General features: G+C 32.1%; 1 protein-coding gene and 1 long non-coding RNA gene across 2 annotated transcripts; one reads left to right on the top strand and one right to left on the bottom strand.

Moving 5' to 3' along the window:
* Positions 1 to 10494: 10494 nt before the first annotated feature.
* On the top strand, positions 10495 to 11966 carry LOC150036886 (uncharacterized). Its single transcript, XR_016529215.1, has 3 exons — positions 10495 to 10856; positions 11012 to 11071; positions 11244 to 11966. It is a non-coding gene; the product is annotated as an uncharacterized LOC150036886 (long non-coding RNA).
* Positions 11027 to 16666, bottom strand: ASA1 (anthranilate synthase alpha subunit 1). Its single transcript, XM_039028603.2, has 11 exons — positions 16385 to 16666; positions 14520 to 14692; positions 14226 to 14415; positions 13346 to 13497; positions 13055 to 13170; positions 12731 to 12977; positions 12557 to 12613; positions 12332 to 12484; positions 12015 to 12095; positions 11840 to 11926; positions 11027 to 11591 (listed from the first exon to the last, which is right to left on the bottom strand). The coding sequence occupies exons 1-11, from the start codon at positions 16608 to 16610 to the stop codon at positions 11256 to 11258; spliced, it is 1818 nt and encodes a 605-aa protein (XP_038884531.1). The 5' UTR covers positions 16611 to 16666; the 3' UTR covers positions 11027 to 11255.
* Positions 16667 to 19059: the final 2393 nt, after the last annotated feature.

Here is a 19059-nt window from a genome sequence, read left to right as displayed (position 1 = left end):
AACAATCGAGGAGCAAGTGTCAAGTATCGTATACCGAGTGATTGAGTAACCAGTGACTATGCGATGAGCATGCTGACCTACACGATTATTTAGTGCGCACGCCTTACGTCGAGTATCATATACTCAGTGATCGTTTACCCCAAGCATCTATGCGATCGAATAGCCAATGCAACCCGATCGAGTAATCTCTTTACTCGATCGCTTAGCATTAGTTATGTGATCGTTTAGCAAATACTACACGATCGAGTAGAACGTTTCTAACCGATCGCATAGCCAAATCTAAAAAATCGTTTAGCCTAGGCTACACGATGCGAACAACGATTGGTCTTCTTCCTAGAAGCAAGCAACATCTCCATGCGTTTGAAGCTTCATCACGAATGACCCAAACAAACAAAAACTTGAATACATACTCGATAGCAAGTTAATTATTCCCAAAAACACAGGGGCCCTTACAAATTAACTTTGTAAAGTAAATGAAGGCTTTAACAGAGGAAATTATCTTAAAATTTTCCATCAACCAAATCCACAACCACATCTAACACTTAAATGTGTTGCAGAAATCATAAAACCCATCAAGATTGTAAATGAAATTCAATACATCAATGGAATTTGGAATATCAGAACAACCTGACTTTGATACCAATTGAATGAACTCTAAAACTACAGAATCAGTGAGCGGAAGTGGATCATTCCAAACTCCATTGTGAAAGAACATAAACATTTACAATCATACAGAAACAGTTATGCATTAAATGATACATTACAACATGCTTCAAAGTAAATACAAGGGATCGAGTGATAATACCTTTGAAGAACCCTTTCTTCACGTATTTCCCTCGATCGTTTAACAACTCAGCAAACAGCACAAACGCAACGAGCTATTGGAAAATCCTTGAATCACCAGCGAGTACAACTTGATCCTCGATCCTTGAATAAAACTCGACACCACCATAAGATTACCTTGGTATTCTTGGTGTGAGAATCCAGAAGTTATGGGCTCTGTATGAATTTAGATAGAGGGATAGAGGAAGTTAAGGAGTAAACGATCGAGTATTGGACAGAACAATCGTGTAGAAGATATAAGTCTATTGCATAGACTCGACCCTCAATTGTGTAGTAATATGCACTATCGTATAGTGAACTCGATGTGATCGTTTTCTCTCTCGAAAGTTATCTGATAACTATTACCTTATGAGATTTTGAAACTCAATTTCTTTTTATCTCACGGTTTCGATAATAACTGAGTAACCACCCACTAAGTCGGTTATTTGAGAAAAAGAATTATCAATTATCTCATAATTAATAAATTATAAATAAATACAATAACTAACTTATCATATTATATTTATAACCTATAGTTTTAATATTGCATCATATGCAACATATAAACTATAGTTCTTTTTCTATTTTATGGCATTTAATCTAAATTATATTTTTATTAATTCCTCCAATCAAATAATATATCAAATACATTAAATCAATTATATCATATATAATTGAATTAATTTAATTATATCATATATAATCAAAATCCCTCTTATTAATTTGAACATTTCAAACTAACCCAAAAACTAATTCTCAACTTGAATCCATTGAGCTACCAAGAGGACCTTATGGACCTGTAGCTTGAAGCTCCAACGGTACGTGAATAACTGACTAAACTCTTTAATCACGATATCCACCATCCATTAACTGTCGGGCACTCAACTAAAGACCGACAGTTGCATTATTCGTACTACAGATATATTTATGTGTCCATTGGATATAACCAATCAATAGTACGATGACCTTTCACAAATCGCTCGTACGTACAACTAGACCAATTTACGATTTTTCCCCTGTAGTTACATCTAAATTCTTAAGTACCATTGATTCCTCTAATGAAAAATAGATCATAGTCCCATTATGACTAAACCTTTCTCGGGCCAAAAGAAAGTGTGGTGCCACATTATTCAAGCCCCAGAATCAGTCCTTAAGGGAGCAATTTATCTACTTACCCCTACTTCAGGGAAGGGGTGAATTCCATCCAGCAAGCCGCTTTACCGAGTTTACGAGGTAAAGGGCGCAGTGAACTTTAATTGTGAAAAGGTTGGAAGATCTGGCCAAAGAAGGTGATAGCCCTGTAGATTCGTTCCCATGGTTCGATCCTTGGCCATAATTTACAAGAATATTCTGTAGTCTCAGTAAGAGGAGAAAGGAGTACTTTGTCATTCCTCGATTCTCGTCAGTCTATGAATCCACAGTGGGACGTTCCCAATTCAAAGTTTACTTTCGGGACATGGTCCCAAAAAACTCACCGAGGTATCCACCCATTTTCTTAATGAATGTGAGCCAGCTGGGGGGCAGATCGAATCAGAGTTTCCTTAGGTAGCCACCCAAGTTCGTTGGCATTACATGCCTTAGCGGACCATTGCCGTCCCATTCTTAAGTGAGCTGGAGTGCAACCATCTTATCCATTGAACTAGCTAGAAGCCAACCAATCTCGAGCTTCGAGCTCTAGGGCTTACAGCTTAATAAAGACTACTTGCAGGCTTACTCGTGTTATCTGAAGGGAACACGTTTTTTCGACCGCGGTGGTATGATTGCTGGGCCCTCTCCTCGTTCTCCCTTGTTCTCAGTTACTCATCAAATGGCACTTCACTTGACTAGAAAAAAGAGAAGGCGTAGACATTGGCCCATCACTTTGACATAAGTTACATATGCACGCAAAGGTGAGCCACAAAGGACTATCTAAATTGATCCTTTTCTGGTCAAATGATCAGTTTCATGAATCTGAGCCCAAATCTTCAATGATTTTTCCCTAACTATGCTTATTGAGAAATGGGTGAAAGATGGGGCTACCGTGGCCGGGCAAACCAAGCGCTTGCGCGAAAGAAGAAGCGAATCTAGAATGGAGACATGTGTAGCTGAGTTCCTAGCTCCCCAATCAGACGAATCCCCAAAGTGGTAGGTCGGCGATCTGATCACTCTCACCTATGCAAATCAAAGGACTACCCTCATAGACAGGAGTTCACAACTCACTCAGGATTAAGGTCATGTTACCTATGGTCATCCTAGTGAAATGAAAGTCTCAATTATGAACGGCGTTATATAACGAAACTAAACATTTCATGGTCTAGTCTTATAGAAACTCCTTTGTATAGAGTATTCCCACTTGCATGTCTAATACACGAATGACCAGGATCAGATCATTTGTAGAACTTTACAACATTTGTAACACCTACAAAGCGGGCCACACTTTTACTGTCACCAGTATAAGGTATCCCTCCTTTATCCATATACTATAGACCATTTAGGTTATCACTTAAAGCACGATCCACTTGTATGTCTCCACATACATGCTTAAGTTACAACAATAACCATGGATCTTAGTTTATTGGTTTGTGGTTAATGCAACTAAAATATCTCATACTTTATAGACTGAAGTGAATAAAATATTACATATTATAAATCACAAAAATGTATGTTCATACAGATGTTTACAAACTATAGACCCTACAGATTTAGGGCATCAACCCCAACACACCCTTTATTGTGATAATAGTGGTGCTATGGCTAATTCCAGAAGCCTAGAAACCATAAGTGTGGAAAGCATATTGAGCGCAAGTATCACCTGATTAAGGAGATTGTGCATCGAGGGGACATGATCGTCAAGAAGATTGCTTCAGAGCACAACGTTTCTAATCTGTTTACAAAGGACCTCACGGCTAAGGTGTTTGAGGGTCCCTTAGAGAGTCTAGGGCAAGTGGAGATTTTACTAGGCATATATTGTATGCCTTCGTTTCTTGTTTTTTTGTACTGTTGTACTTGTTTTTACTTTTGTTATGTACACCTAACTAGCTATAAGACAAGTGAGAGATTGTTGGAGTTGATGTCCTAAATCTCGCAGCCTTGTAGTTTGTAATTATATTGTACAAACATTTTATTTATCAAATCAAATAAGAGGTATTTTATTCGACATTTAGTTACATTAACCCACAAAAACCAATAAATTAGGATTCAAGTTTATCTTCTGTAACTTAAACATGCATGTGGAGACATATAGGTGGATCATGTTTAAGTGACAACCTAAACGGTTTGGAGTAGATGGATAAGGCTAGGTACCTTATCCTAGTGACACTATGAATACGACTCGCTTTGTAGTTGTTACAATTGTTATAAAGTGCTACAAATGATCTAATCCTGATCATTCATGTAGAGATATATGAGTGAGGGTATTCTATACAAAGGGTTTGTTTAAGAGCGGACCATGAAATGAATAGTCTCTCTATATAACACCATTGCTAAAAGATACTTACATTTCAGGAGGATAACCATAGATGACTTTACCTAAATCTTGAGTGAGTTGTGAACTCCTGCCTATGAAAACAATCCTTTAATCTACATGGGTGAGAGTGGTCAGTTTTTCCAACTCAATATGCCTACCATTTTGGGGATTCGACTGATTAGAAGTTGGAAATACAGCTACATAAGAATGAATTCATTTTTTCCCTACTGTAAGGGCAAGTAGATAAATTGCTCCCTTAAGGACTGATTCCAGGGCTTGAACAATGTGTCGTCACACCCTCTCCTGGCCCAAGAAGGGTTCGATATAGTTGAACTATAACTAATTGTTCATTAAATGGATCAGTGGTACTTAAGGAGTTAGATGTAACTATAGGGACAAAACGATAATTTTGGCCTAGCTATACTTACGAGCAATTTGTGAAGGATCAACGCACCATTGATTGGTTATATCCAATAGACACAAAAATATATCTATAGTGCGAAGAATGCAGCTGTCGATCTTTAGTGGAGTAACCCGCAGTTATTGAGAGTTGATTAATTTAATTAAAGAGTTTAATTTATTAATTAAGTGTCATTGGAGTTTTAATCTATAGGTCAATAAAGTCCCCTCATTAGCTTAATTGGGATTAGTGAGAATTGAATTAATTTTTTTTTATTAATTTTAATTGTTCAAATTAATAAAGAGAACTAATTATATAAGATATAATTAAGTTAATGTATGTGATATATTATAATATAAAATTAATTATATGATATATAATTAACATAATTTATGTGATACATTATAATATAAAGTTTTGTTTGAGAGAAATTGATTCAAATATTAATGAGATTCATATTATAAATTATAGGTTATATTATATGTGATATAATATAAACTATAGGTTATGTGTTGTATTAGATATAACATATGGTCTAATATATATACATATACATATATACATATATACATACATACATACATACAGATATATATATTTAAAATTATTTTTAATTTAAATTAAGTTTTAGGAGAGGAATTATTGTCTAACCACTTGTCCCCCCTTTCTCTTGTTAACCATGGCGTTAAGGTAGATGAGGGATATAGATCCTCTTCTACTTCCTGTACTCATAGAAGAGAATCTCTAATAATTTTATTCTCTGTGAATAATAGCTCTCAAAATATATATATATATATCTCCATCCCTTCCAAAATTAATACTGAAGCCCACAAAATTCAAGTGATTCTCTACCTTAAGAATAACGGGAAATCATTGTGGTGGTGTCTTATTTGGTTGTTGTGATCGTGAATTTGAGGGGGAAGGAGATTGTATGAATTGTTCATGATCGGAGAGGATTTACGTGAAGAGTTTTGGTCTTTTAGGGTAAGTTGCCTTTATCCTTTATTTCCTCTCAGTATTCTGTAAAATGCATGCTTAATTAGAATGTTATACCTATGTTTTCGTCCTCTACATGTTTAGATAGAATTAAAATTTCTCTAATCTTTTCGTTGCGAGTATTCACCTACTTGTTCATATATAACATATAACATATAGTTTATATCATATCACATATAATATAGCCTATAATTTATTGTTCTCTCATATAACCTAGAGTATTAATATGAATCATATTCATATTAATCTTAACCTATAGTTTTTATATGAATTACATTCATATAATTAAAATTTGAGTCATATTCAAATATTTACTTCCTTCATTAAAACTTTATATTATAATGTATTATATATATTATATTAATTATGTTTTATATAATTAGTTACCTTTAATTAATTTGAACAATTCAAATTCATCCAAAATTAATTTAATTCTCATTCATCCTTATTGAGCTAACAAGGGGACCTTATGGACGTATAAATTGAAGCTCCAATGATACTTGATTAATTAAGTAAACTCTTTAATTAAATTAATCATCTTTCATTAACTGTCGGTCACTCGAGTAAAGACTGACAACTGCACTCTTCACACTATATATATATTTTTGTGACCATTGTATATAACCAAACAAAAGTGCATTGACCCTTCACATATTGCTCATAAGTACAACTGGGTCAAAATTACTGTTTTACCCCTATAGTTACATCTAAGTCCTTAAATATCACTAATCCCTCTAGTGAACAATTAATCAAGTCACCTATAGTCATCCTAGTGAAATGTAAGTCTCTTCTAGCAATGGTGTTATAAAGAGAGATTGCATTTCGTGGTTCGGTCTTATACAAACTCTTTGTATAGGATACCCCTGCTCACATGTCTCCATATGATCCATCTACAAAATGGGCTATATACGTAGTGTCACCAAGATAAGGTACCCGGCCTTATCCATCCACTACAGACCTTTCAGGTTATCACTTAAACATGATCCACCTGTATGTCTCCACATACATGTTTAAGTTACATCTAATAACCTTTCATCTTAGTTTATTGGTTTTAAGGTTAATGCAACTAAATGTCAAATAAAATACAACTTATTTTATTAAATAAATAATACGTTTGTACAAGCATAAAACTAAAAAACTATGAGATTTAGAGTATCAACCCTAACAGTGGCCACATCACTTAAGGCCTAGCACTCGAAGGGTTGAAACATTATCATCGTTGTTTATTGTAATTTTAAGCTTTTCCTCACCCACCACAGTATAAAATTTTCATTGATTACCTTGGTTTCATTGGTCCATAGTTATAATCAACTTAAAAAATCAATCTAGTCCTGTGAGATTCAACACTTGGAATACTCCACAAGCAGTAGTGTATGCTTACAGTTAGACCTCATCTATCTTTATTTTTATCCTTCATACACCGCAAGTCGATCAATTATATACGCTCATGATGTCGAAACTGAAAATGTGGAATGGATTGCCAATTTGGAAGTTTTCTCTTACATGTGGAAAGCGTTCATTGATACATTTAATGCTAGCATTTATGTAGCTATAATCTCCGCGTACACACTTTCTTCAACCTCATGTAAGCTTCAAATGTAGAGGATCCAAACAAAAGATTCATGGATTACAAAATTTAGTATTCATGAAGTACTAGTTAGTTTCATGAGTTTTTTTTATCAGCAAGCAAGAGAATGAAAAACAAAAGGATAAAAAGAACCTGGAAAATAATTGTTTGAAACATTAGTCATCAATCAATCAAAGATCCAAAAACTTCAAGAGCCTTAGCCATCCATTTTATCTTTTAATTAAAAAATTAATCTTCAATTAAAAATCATCACACAAATAAAATATGAGGATATTGATAAATTTCAATACCAAAAAATAAAAAACAAGTCCATAAACCTACCAGCAAATTTAATTTTTTTTTAGAAAAAAAGAGGAAAATCATTTTCCTTCAAGATCACAAATTGGAAAGAAAAAATCTTCAAATTCCTACAATCTCCAAATTTTGTAGATAGTAGTAGTGCGTAAGAACCTTCTTAATTGACTTTTAGATGATTTTATCACAATTCACATCACGAAGAAAGATTGAAAATAGAAATAGAATGGATATTTGTTTTTTTTACCCGTTAAGTCCCATAAATTTAGGTTTGAGAATTGAGAAAAAGGGGAATTGGAGAGTTTTTCTAGGTTGAAAAGGGGAGAAATGTGTTCGGTATAAAGTATATCCTAGGGTACATGTCTCACCGGTTTTACTGCATCCTTCTTCTTCTTCTTCACGCTAGACAGCGACGTACAACCAAATCTACGATGTAGACCCAAACGATGGTGGATAGACGGTTGGGCATGAGTGCGGTGGCTGCTGGATGTTATAGTGCATGAGTTAGAGAGAGAGACTGATTTTTTGTTGTTAGGGTTAAGATTTTGGACGTTTTAGGTTAATTTTGTTTGTTTCTTGAACATCCATTAAGTTTTGGGTTTAAAATCGATTTACCCATGAAATTGGATATTAGATTTGAGTTTTATTGCTTTTAGATAGTTGTGATCAATGTCTATCACAGATAGACACTAATAGAAATCTATCATTGTCTATCAGTGATAGAAACTGATACAAGTCTATCATTGATAGAGACTGATAGAAGCCTATCAATTTCTTTCAGTGATAGAAACTGATAGAATTCTATCACTGATACTACCAGTGATAGAAACTGATACAAGTCTATCACTGATAGACATTGATAGACTTCTATCAATGTCTATTTGTGATAGAAATTGATACAAGTCTATCATTGATAGAGACTGATAGAAGTCTATCAGTGTCTATAATTGATAGAAACCGATAGAAGTCTATCATTGATACTATCAGTGATACTGATATAAATCTAACGCTGATAAACGCTAATAGAAGTCTATCAGTGTCTATCTGTGATAGAAATTGATAGAAGTCTATCATTGATAGAGGCCAGTAGAAGTCTATCACAGAAATTGATAGATGTCTATCATTGATACTATAGTGATAAAAATTGATAGTCTATCACTGATAGACACTATCACTAATAGACGTTAATAGAAGTCTATCAGTATCTATTAACTTTTTTTTGCTATTTCTATAAATAGTTTGACATTTGTTCTACCTATGAAAGTTTTCCATTAGTTATTTAATATACTATTTGATTTAATTATTAAATATGTAATAATGATTATCAATTACAGTAAAAATCTAAGGTTATTAATTGAAACTTGAATAATATGTAGTTGACATACAGGTGGATCTTGTTCATTGTTCAAATAATGACCTAAAGAGTCTATAAAATATGGATAAGGTCGAGTGCCTTGTCCTAGTAACACTATGGATATGACCTATTTTGTAATTGTTACAAATAATATGATCCAGGCCGTTCATGTGGAGACATGTGAGTGGCGGTATCCTATACAATGAGTTTGTATAAGACTGGACCGCGTAATCATTAAGCTTTCTCTATCACTCCGTTAATTGAAGAGATTAATATTTCTTAGGATGATCATATGTAACTCGATTTTAATTATGAGTGAGTTATGAACTTCTATCTATTAGGGCTCGTCCTTTGATTTGCATGGGAGAGAGTGCCCTGAATCACGACTCAATATGCCTACCATTTTCGGGACTTGACCGAATAGGGAGCTGGAAAACGTAATTTCACATGATGAAGCTCACTCCTTCACATATAAAGAAATTAGATGAGTAATTCCCTTAAGTGTTGATACCAAGACTTGAAAAATAGGACCCCACCCTCTCCTTGGCTTGAGAGGAACTTGGTTTATGATTAGACCATAAACAAATTGTTTATTAGAGGATCAGTAGTACTTAAGGATATAGAGGTAAAACAGACATTTTATCTAGCTATAATTATGAACAATTCGTGAAGGATTGGCTTACGTATAATAATTGTTCATGAAGGATTGACTTACGTCTAATGGTCATATCTATGGATGCAACATGTCCTACAGTGCATAAGAGTGCAACCATGGATCTATAATGGTTTGCCCCATAGATAATTAATGTTGATTAATTTAATCAATTAACCTCAAATATACTTTGCAAGTTTATTAGGTCCCACTGTTAGCTCACAACGGATTAATAAGGACCAATGTTTTGAAAGAATATTTTGAAATGTTCAAATTAATTTAGGGAGTATATGTTAATTGTAAATGGTTAATATAATGTATATAGATACATTATAACGTATAGTTAAAATTTTGAATAAAACTATATAATATAGGAGATTTAATGTATTTGGATATGATTCAAATATTAAATTAATATAAATGAGATTCATATTAAAATTATAGGTTATGAGATATGTAGATTTGACAATAATTCAAATATTTGATTAAATATTAGATATTTAATTTTTTTTTAATTAATTAATTATTATTTTTTTTTTTTTTTGCAAAGGTATTGTAATTAAAGTGAGGTGGGAGCATCGAACCTCTAACCTCGAGATCAATATACAAGCACTATGCTAATTGAGTTACGCTCATATTAATGTTAATTATTTAATTTAATTTAGTAAAATCACTCAACTTAATGAAGAGGAGTGGGGGAATGGAAGAGAGCGAGTTACAACTCCTCTCTTTCGTTAAATAAACTTCTCTTGCATTTTGTAGGAGGTTGATTCATTTTTTGCTCAGGAAAAAAGAAAAACTCCCCACCTCTCTCAAGATTCTTCCTTCTACAATTATTTTCCGTTCTCTGCAAAACTCCATTTCTCTTTCAAGGAGGAGGATCCCACAAGTCATTCCCTTGTGAGAGAATAAGAATAGTCGAGAAGACTTTTTAGAAGTCGATTTGAAAGAGGAGAAATTGATGTAAAGTGAAGAGTTCTACAAAGGGTTTTTTTTTTTTCTTTCTTTCTTTCTTCCTTTTCATGCTTAGCCTAAATTGTTTACAGCAAGTGGTTCTGTAATTTTTGATTGGTTTTCTGTAATTTTCACCTTTCCAAAATCGAAACAAAAGCCATCACTCACTTCTGCGGTGAGATTTGATCCTTCATTCCGAGCATAATAACTTAGGCAAAGATGAGCAGACTGTCAAGCCCGCTAATCATTAGCTTCTACAAAATCATGTCCTGATATTGTATTTTGTTAATGATTTTTAGTAGACTTATGCCGTTGTCTCACTCGACTTTGAATTTTTCTTAGATAAACCAGGTATAGATGAGATAGATATGCAATACCATACATTTGTATCCCTTTTTATGCAAGGAAGATTGAAAGTTATGCAAAAATTTAAAATCCTTTTACAGTTTTATTCTGAAGTTTGGTCACATCAGCAAACTAACAAACTTATATTAGTTTTGTTGCAGAGAAAGAAATACGGATATAATGAACTGAACAGGTTTGATCTCCTTACAGTAGTTGGAAGGGTAAGCTTGTTTACAGTAGTTTGAATAATTGTACAGAGGTTGAGATTGCTTGTATAAAAAAGTTTAAGATTACTTCAAACTCTGTTTCATAACATAATTATGATTATGGTTTTGTAGCATAAAGAACCACTTTATTTACTATCTCTTATACCAAAATTCTTTGGGTAATTAGAAAAGAGCAAGCTCAAGGGTGGTCATTTTTATTAACAAAAGCGGACTCTGCCAAGGCAATGGCACGAGCAAGAGCAGCAGCTTTGTTTTGGCATTCTTGATGTTCATCATCAGGACTACTATCAGCCACTATCCCAGCACCAGCTTGTAGATGAGCAATCCATTCCCGCCGCTGGTTCACATCCTTGTACGAGTACATAGTGTCGTAACGAGCTGATGTTGGAAATATGATAGTCCGAAGAGCGAGTGCTATGTCCATGTCACCATTAAAAGACACGGTACCGAATCCACCGCTATACGGGCCTCGTCTTGTTGTCTCCAATTCATCAATCAACTCCATGGCCTTTACCTATATAACAATAACAGGTAAAGCGATAAACATAAGGGAGGATCTATTAGGGTGTTCCTATAACACTTAATTGCTAAAAAAATTCGTGAGATATTAAATCTTAGGTAGATGATGCTACTGTAGTTTAAACTCATTCTCTCTAAACCCTTTACCTTCTTTCTTACTCAATGACACCACTAGACATATCTATAATGGTTGCTAAAGCGACTTATAAAACAAACGGTAATTGAAAAGAGTAATCAAGAAACCTTGGGTGCTCCGCTAACGGTGCCGACAGGTAATGCAGCTTGCAAGGCATCCCAGCTAGTTAGATGCTCATGTAACTCTCCTGTTACCTACACAAAGGAATCATAGTTGCATCACTTTAATGTGTAATTTGTTGTTCCCTTCTCTCATCTACATTGGAAAGTACCACATTCTTACAGTGGAGCTTATGTGCATTACGTGCGAATATCGCTCGATATTCATAAGTTTTTCTACCTTCACCGTGCTATTTGTTGACACCTACATCACCATCACCAATTTATGTTACCAACACCGAAATTAATGTAATGAAATATAAGATGATGAATGGAGAAGAGATAAGCTTCCATTTGGCTTTCATAATTATATATGAACTTTGAAGACAATTTGTTTCTTCTTCCTTGTTTCATATCTTCAAATTTTCAAAACGCTTTAATGATGAATAGAAGCAATACAAAAGAAGCCATAAAAGCAAACTTTGAATAATAAAATGAAACCTTGCCGACGTCATTCCGAGCTAAATCAACCAGCATGATGTGTTCTGCACACTGTTTTTCATCATTCAGTAACTGCTTCTCCAACATTTCATCTTCTTTTTCTGTCTTCCCTCGTCGAACCGTTCCAGCCAATGGGCGATTTACTATCTTATTCTATTGCAAACAAGATTTGTTATAATTTTTCATACTAACCAGCTTAGTAAAAGAAAAACAACAATCTGTTACCTTTTTGACACGAGTAAGAATTTCAGGACTAGAACCAACCAATGTGCAACCTCTAGCCTGAACAAGAATGTATAACGTAATAGCTTGGTAAGAACATGTTTGAATTAAAAATAAAAAATGTAAACTATTTAAGGGGAACCGCCATCATAGTTAGAAAGTAAGAGATAACTTTACTTGCAAATAAGCCATATACGGACTCGGATTGACAATTCTCAATGCTCTATAAATTTCAAAAGGATTGGCAAAAGTTCGATACTCGAAACGTTGACTTAGAACTATCTGGAAAATATCTCCTGCAAGAATATGTTCTTTTGCCCGAACCACAGCCTCTTTGTACGAGTCACTTGTCATGTTTGATTTCTTTAAAGACGGACCAAACTGGCGAGTATTCAAGTTGACAAAACCTGAACTCAGCCTTGGACTGACAATGAAAAATCAAATTAATTGATGATAAATGTTTCAGCAGTGATCTAAAATTAAAGCATAATATATACTCACTGGTCACCATCTTGAAATTTTTTAGCCAGGATGTCCAAACGTTTTACACCATCTTCATAAGCATTCTCCACTGATAAATATCCATCAAGCTCCACCCAAAGTATTATATAGACTTTCTGATTTTCAAAACTTCAAATCAGAAATAGAGTATAGAAACTTCATTCACATCAATTAGACATGCATTGATGGATGGACATCAAATAAATGCAAATGTCCATAATCATAGTGAGTAGTATGTGAAAATTTTGTTATATATATGTGTGTGTCTGTTTAGAAGAAAGAAATATGCACCTTTTCAACATGATCAAATACAACCACCTCATCATAGAGACCTAGGTGAAAGTCAGCAAGATTTCTGTCATCCTTTGGAGCCCCTGAGAATGGTAGTTTTTTGCTCTCCACATATCGCATTGTATCGTACGAGAAATAACCTACCCATCCACCTATTCATACACCAACACCAAAAGTGTTCAATTATCTATCAATATTTAATCACGTGTCTATTAAAGCAATGATATAATTAATTAATCGTAACCCATCCACTTAAGTTTATGAGTTGATTGTTGATTTAACGTGGTATCATAGTAAAATATATAGAGTTCAAACCCCTCTAATGTCATTACCTCCTAACTAACATTTATTTCTACTTGTTGGATTTCAATGATTTTTACAATATCATAAATTTGCGAGCAAACAAATACCTCAAACCATACTCTTAAGATACGAGTACTGTTTGGAATACTCCCGCTTGATCTTACAATATTTTATGTGTCGAGAAAACTTGTAAGATATTAAATTATAAGTAAATGGCCACCATAAATTGAACCCATAATCTCTTAGTCCTTTATCAAGGTCATATCCTCTATTTATCACTAAATTAATTCATGATGGTTTGGCAAGATAAGAAGATGATCATGAGTTTATTAGGAAGGACAACTATCTTTAATAGTACAAGACCTTCCGGATAAAACTAAAAGCAAAATCATAAAAGTTTATGCCTAAAGTGGACAATATTATACCATTGTGGAGATATTTGAAAGTCTGTTGTCCCTAACAAGTACAACATACTTATATCAACTGAAATACCCTTTTATTAACCAAAATCTTCTTCTATATACTTAACAGACATGCATTATTGAACTAAAAAGAAACGGACAGAGATAAATTTTACCACAAAATGTGTCTGGAAGTCCACCAATGGATTTAGGTTTCCATTTCTCTGAGATTTTGATCGGAACCATGAATGGATCATCTACAAATTCTTCAGTTAATCGTCCTTTCTTGTGATCCAAAATAGTGATTTTATTCTCCTTTGCCACTATTTCCATTGTTGGCTGAGCTCCCACTACACTAAAACGACCCTGTGATAGAGAAAAAATGGGATGAAAATCTAGAGAATGAAAATGGAAGTTAAGTTCATAGAAAAGGGAATTAGTGGAAAAGCAATGTAAAAGTGGAAACGAACCTGAGAATTAGGCTCGACGGACTCGAAAAGAAAGCTTGGCGAATCCCAATCATTTTCTTTGACTAGACACCGATATGCTAGAACTGGGTCAAGTTGATCGCCAAAAATGCAACGAGAAAGCGGCACCAAATTTCCATGTTTTGATGCTTCTATAAACTCTGCTGCATTAACACCTAAACAACACAAGAAATCGCTTGAGAATTTTTCAGTTTAATGAAATTATACTCCTACTGTTAAATTTTCATCAACATGTCAAATATTTTCATCGATATCTACGTTTCTACGTTAACATGAAGAGTGAATCGATATTTTCATTATATCGTAACAAAAATACACGAAACACAAAAAATAAACATCAAAATTTTATTAATATAAATAATAGACATGTTAACTTGTTTGAAAATCATAAAAAATTATTTACTAATTTAGATTTATTTTTTGAATTTTTATTTTTATAATTTTTCTAGAAATATGTGTAAAATTAAATTCTCCATACATTTTAAACTTTTATTTTAGTACAAATAGAGTGGAGGATTGGAATCACACATCTCTTGGTCCTTAGCACATACAGATAATTGAGTTTAAATTCTCGTTGGCTCGACATTTTAAACCTTGATTATACCTTTCTCTTTCTTTTGAGCTATGATCAACTTTCTCTCACATGAAAATTATGTCCAGTTTAGGTTTTATATGAATTGACTAGAGAAAAAAATATATTTAAAAAAAAAAACTCTAGAAATCTCCATGAGAAAAAGGTTTTCGAGAATGTTTTAAAAGCTATTTTGAATGATTATCGATAAGATCAATTTTTTCTAAAATGACTTATTTTCAAAATTAAATACACCATTAATGTTAGACTTCCATTGAAAATTTGAATTACTAACTTCTCGGATAATAGTATATATTATTAAAAAAAACAAAAAACAAAAATAGCGATGTATATGTCTTTACTTGTTTGCTATGCGACTTTCAAAAATTTCAATTTATAATTTCTTTATGTTTTGATTTTTTTCAGTAAGTCAACACAAACTTTATTAATGGGAAACATATTGATTCTCTTATAAAGTCAAAATTAGCTCATTCTATATGACTTAGTACTTGATAATTAAATTATGTTTCTATTAAAATATTGGCAAAATGAGTACACCTTCATAAAATTACCATTTTAAAATTTTCTCAACATAAAAATTACCATTTTTAAATTCTTTTTTTTAGTATAACAATTTAACAAACTTGAAACAAGGTCAGATGAGGATATCTGATGTCATGCCAATTGATATTTTTAACCTGACAAATTTTTTTTTTTTTTTTATAATTCATAGCCATTATTATCTTCATATTTTATTTAAGCATTTCATTGGTATTTCTAACACCATGAAGTTGAAACTAAGATTACATCACAAGTGTTACCCTGAACTTATATTTGTATGCTATTAATTAATATCTTTAATTAAAAAAAAGTGTCAATTTTATAAACTTTAAAATAATATCAAATTGGACCCTAACTTATTTTTTGTTTGGTGTGTAACAATTTCTCTACTTTCAATATTCTTGTTGAATAAATCATCAACCCACAAATCTCTTATAAGATTTAAAGTTTAAAATCCTATTAAACATAAAATTTGACTTAATTTCTAAAAAATACTTATTAATTTTTAAAAATACTGAATTGTTCTAATTTTATTAGATATTTTCAAGGTTTAGGAATTTATAAAACACAAAATTTAAAATAAAAAAAAAAAAAGAAAAATATTAAACATTATTTTAAAAGTTATAAAAAAAAAAGTACTAAATTCCTAATCCAACAAATAAATAAAGAACAAAAAAAAATAGAAATAGAAACAGAAACAACGAAGAGTAATTACCTAAAGAGTTGGAAGTTGCGGTCGGGAGAGCAGAACAGGTGAAGGTTGGGAAACTCTTGACCGATGACGTTGACCGGCAAAGCGACGGTGGAGATTCGCGACGGCATCGAAAGAAACCGCCACCACTCTGGCTGGAAAAGCTGTTGACAGAAGCAAGCTGATGACGGCGCTGGTGGCCGGAGGGAACGAGAAAGTTGCCGTGAGAGACGTTAATAAGAGATTGCATTTTTCCGACAATGAAAGCGGGAATGGACAGGACCTTGGAACTCTCAGATAATTAAAATGTTACCGAGGTTTCTAATTATATATACGATTTTATTCACCTTCCACGTCAGATACTGCATGTAACGGTCCAGACTAGAATGAAATTACGCGACCGTTATTTATTTTATTTTTTTCTTTTTTAGAGTGTTGTTGATGATGGATGAACCATATAAAATTATTCAGTTAATCAGTTCCTCGTTTGCTTTATATTATTATTCTTTTTTTGTTATTTCATTTGTTTAGTTTAGATTAAAATATCATTCCTAACTTTAATTAATCTCTGTTTTGAGTATCGCTTCAATATTAGAACTGTTTAATTGTGGTCATTCTTTTATTAAATATATAAAATTATTTTTAATCTAGATGTTAGTTAAAATATCATTTTGGTTCCTATACTTTATACTTTAAACTTTGTTCAATTTTTTATCTAATTTTAGTGTCTGTACTTTCAATAAATCTTAAATTTGGTCCCAATATTTGTTTATTATTGGATTTTTTAAACTCTTTTTTATTCTCTATAACATTTTTACTATAAACTTTGAAAGCATATTCCATATTTTATTTTATTGCATGAAAATTATTATTATATAATTGATTCGGTAAAAATTAATTTTGAGAGACTAAATTTAAGATTTATTTAAAGTATAGAGACTAAAATTGAACAATTGAGAGTATAAAGACTAAAATTGAACAATTGAGAGTATAAAGACTAAAATTTATTAAATTTCAAAGTATGGGACCAAAATAGTATTTTAACCTAAATCTTAACATTAGTCCTTATAATTCAAAACTGATTAGCATAGTTTAGTTGACATAGTACTTGTATTATATATCAACCTTCAAATCAAAAAGTTGGATACCCCCACCCTACGTATTGTCAACAATATATATATATATATATATGTTAATCCTTATTTGTTAGTTTGAAGTTAATTTTTATTGAATTTGACAAAATATAGGTAATTATTTCATTTTTTTTATAAAAAAAAAACCATGTAAATAGATTGTTTTCAAAATTTATAGTGACAAAACTAATAGAAATTAAATCTCTTTTAGGGAAAGTTAACCATAAATTACTGTATGATGAATTCTAAGGTTTATTGAAAGTTACAATCCATTAAATTTGAACATATGAAAATATGTATATTAGAATAAAACAAGGGTTAAACGACATAAATCAAAATGATATTTTAATCTTTAATTGAAGACCTCCTTTCCTTTTACAGAATATTTTATCTGGTTAAAGTTTTAAGTCATAGTTCATCTGGAAGAATATTCTTAAAAATAAAAAAATAAAAAAAGTATCTTGTTAACTTAACAAAAATAAATAAAGGATAAAAATAAGCATAACTCAGCATTCCAAAGTTCAAATCTTCTTAGTTGCACTAATTGAATTATAATGACAAAGAGATTAACGAAAATGAAAGAAAATTTTAAAGGCATAAAAATTATTGTAAATAGTAAACCTATTTGGTTGGACCTAAAATATATTATATAAATTTTCATTATTTTATATAATTAATGAAATTATCCCCTATATACTTTAATGGAAATGGAGATTGAAATAAATTATAACTTTTTCAATATCAACCCCTCCCTAACTAACAAATTGAACCAAATTTGAATGTGGCACACAATTCAAGATCCTACTATGCCCACCAAGTATTGAAATTATATGAAATTTCTAGTGGCCAAGATATTATAGGATCAAAATTTCAATGTTTAAACGGTTGGTTTGTCCTACTTAAACAATAGTTTGGCCAATATCTACATAAAGCCTATTCGGGTTAGTTTTGAGTACAAATTGACATTTTTAGAAAGTAAAGAGAAATGTGAAGCAAAGCAACCAAACCAATTTTATTTCTTTTTAATAACTAAATAACAAAAAATAAAATGAAAAATGAAAAAAATATATATTTTTATTGAAAAATAATCAAACACACGCTCGCCTCCACCGAATCCATAATAATCTATCTTCTCACTCCCTCCATGCCCATAATCCAAGGTTGGAGTACAAAAAAGAGACTCTTTTCAAAATCTACTAATGTGGTCAAAGGTTGATTCCCTTTAATTTTTTCTTCTTAAGAAATAAAGTTAAACTTTCACCCAAATTTGTGGTCGCGGGATGGGATGGGATTCACAAATGAAAATAAAGGAGTTCTTCTGAGGATTATTAATTTACTCGTTTATCACTTATGTATTTGTCATAATTTACATGTGCTCGAGGTCCTTTTTTTTTTCTTTTTCTTTTTTTTTGTTGCCTATAGTAATAGGCATTGATTAATTCTTTGTTCATTTTAATGGTGATTGTAGTGGTGGAATTTTGTATAATTAACCTAGTTTTATGGATATATTTTAGATTTTTGAGTTTTAATTTATTTTTTGGTCATATATTTTTAAAATGTTCGTTT

This window comes from Benincasa hispida, chromosome 4, assembly GCF_027475165.1.
Source record: "Benincasa hispida cultivar pf3 chromosome 4, pf3_genome.v1.1, whole genome shotgun sequence".
Taxonomy (NCBI): domain Eukaryota; kingdom Viridiplantae; phylum Streptophyta; class Magnoliopsida; order Cucurbitales; family Cucurbitaceae; genus Benincasa; species Benincasa hispida.
This window is presented reverse-complemented; position numbering and strand designations above follow the sequence as displayed.

Bases quoted from the DNA above. Each gene is read 5' to 3' on its own strand.
- ASA1 (XM_039028603.2), bottom strand. From the start codon at position 16,610: ATGCAATCTCTTATTAACGTCTCTCACGGCAACTTTCTCGTTCCCTCC. The intron at 11,927-12,014 runs GTAAGAATGTGG...TCCTTTGTGTAG, and splicing joins TAATGCACATAAGCTCCACT to GTAACAGGAGAGTTACATGA. The intron at 11,592-11,839 runs GTTTCTTGATTA...ATTGTTATATAG, and splicing joins CCGTTAGCGGAGCACCCAAG to GTAAAGGCCATGGAGTTGAT.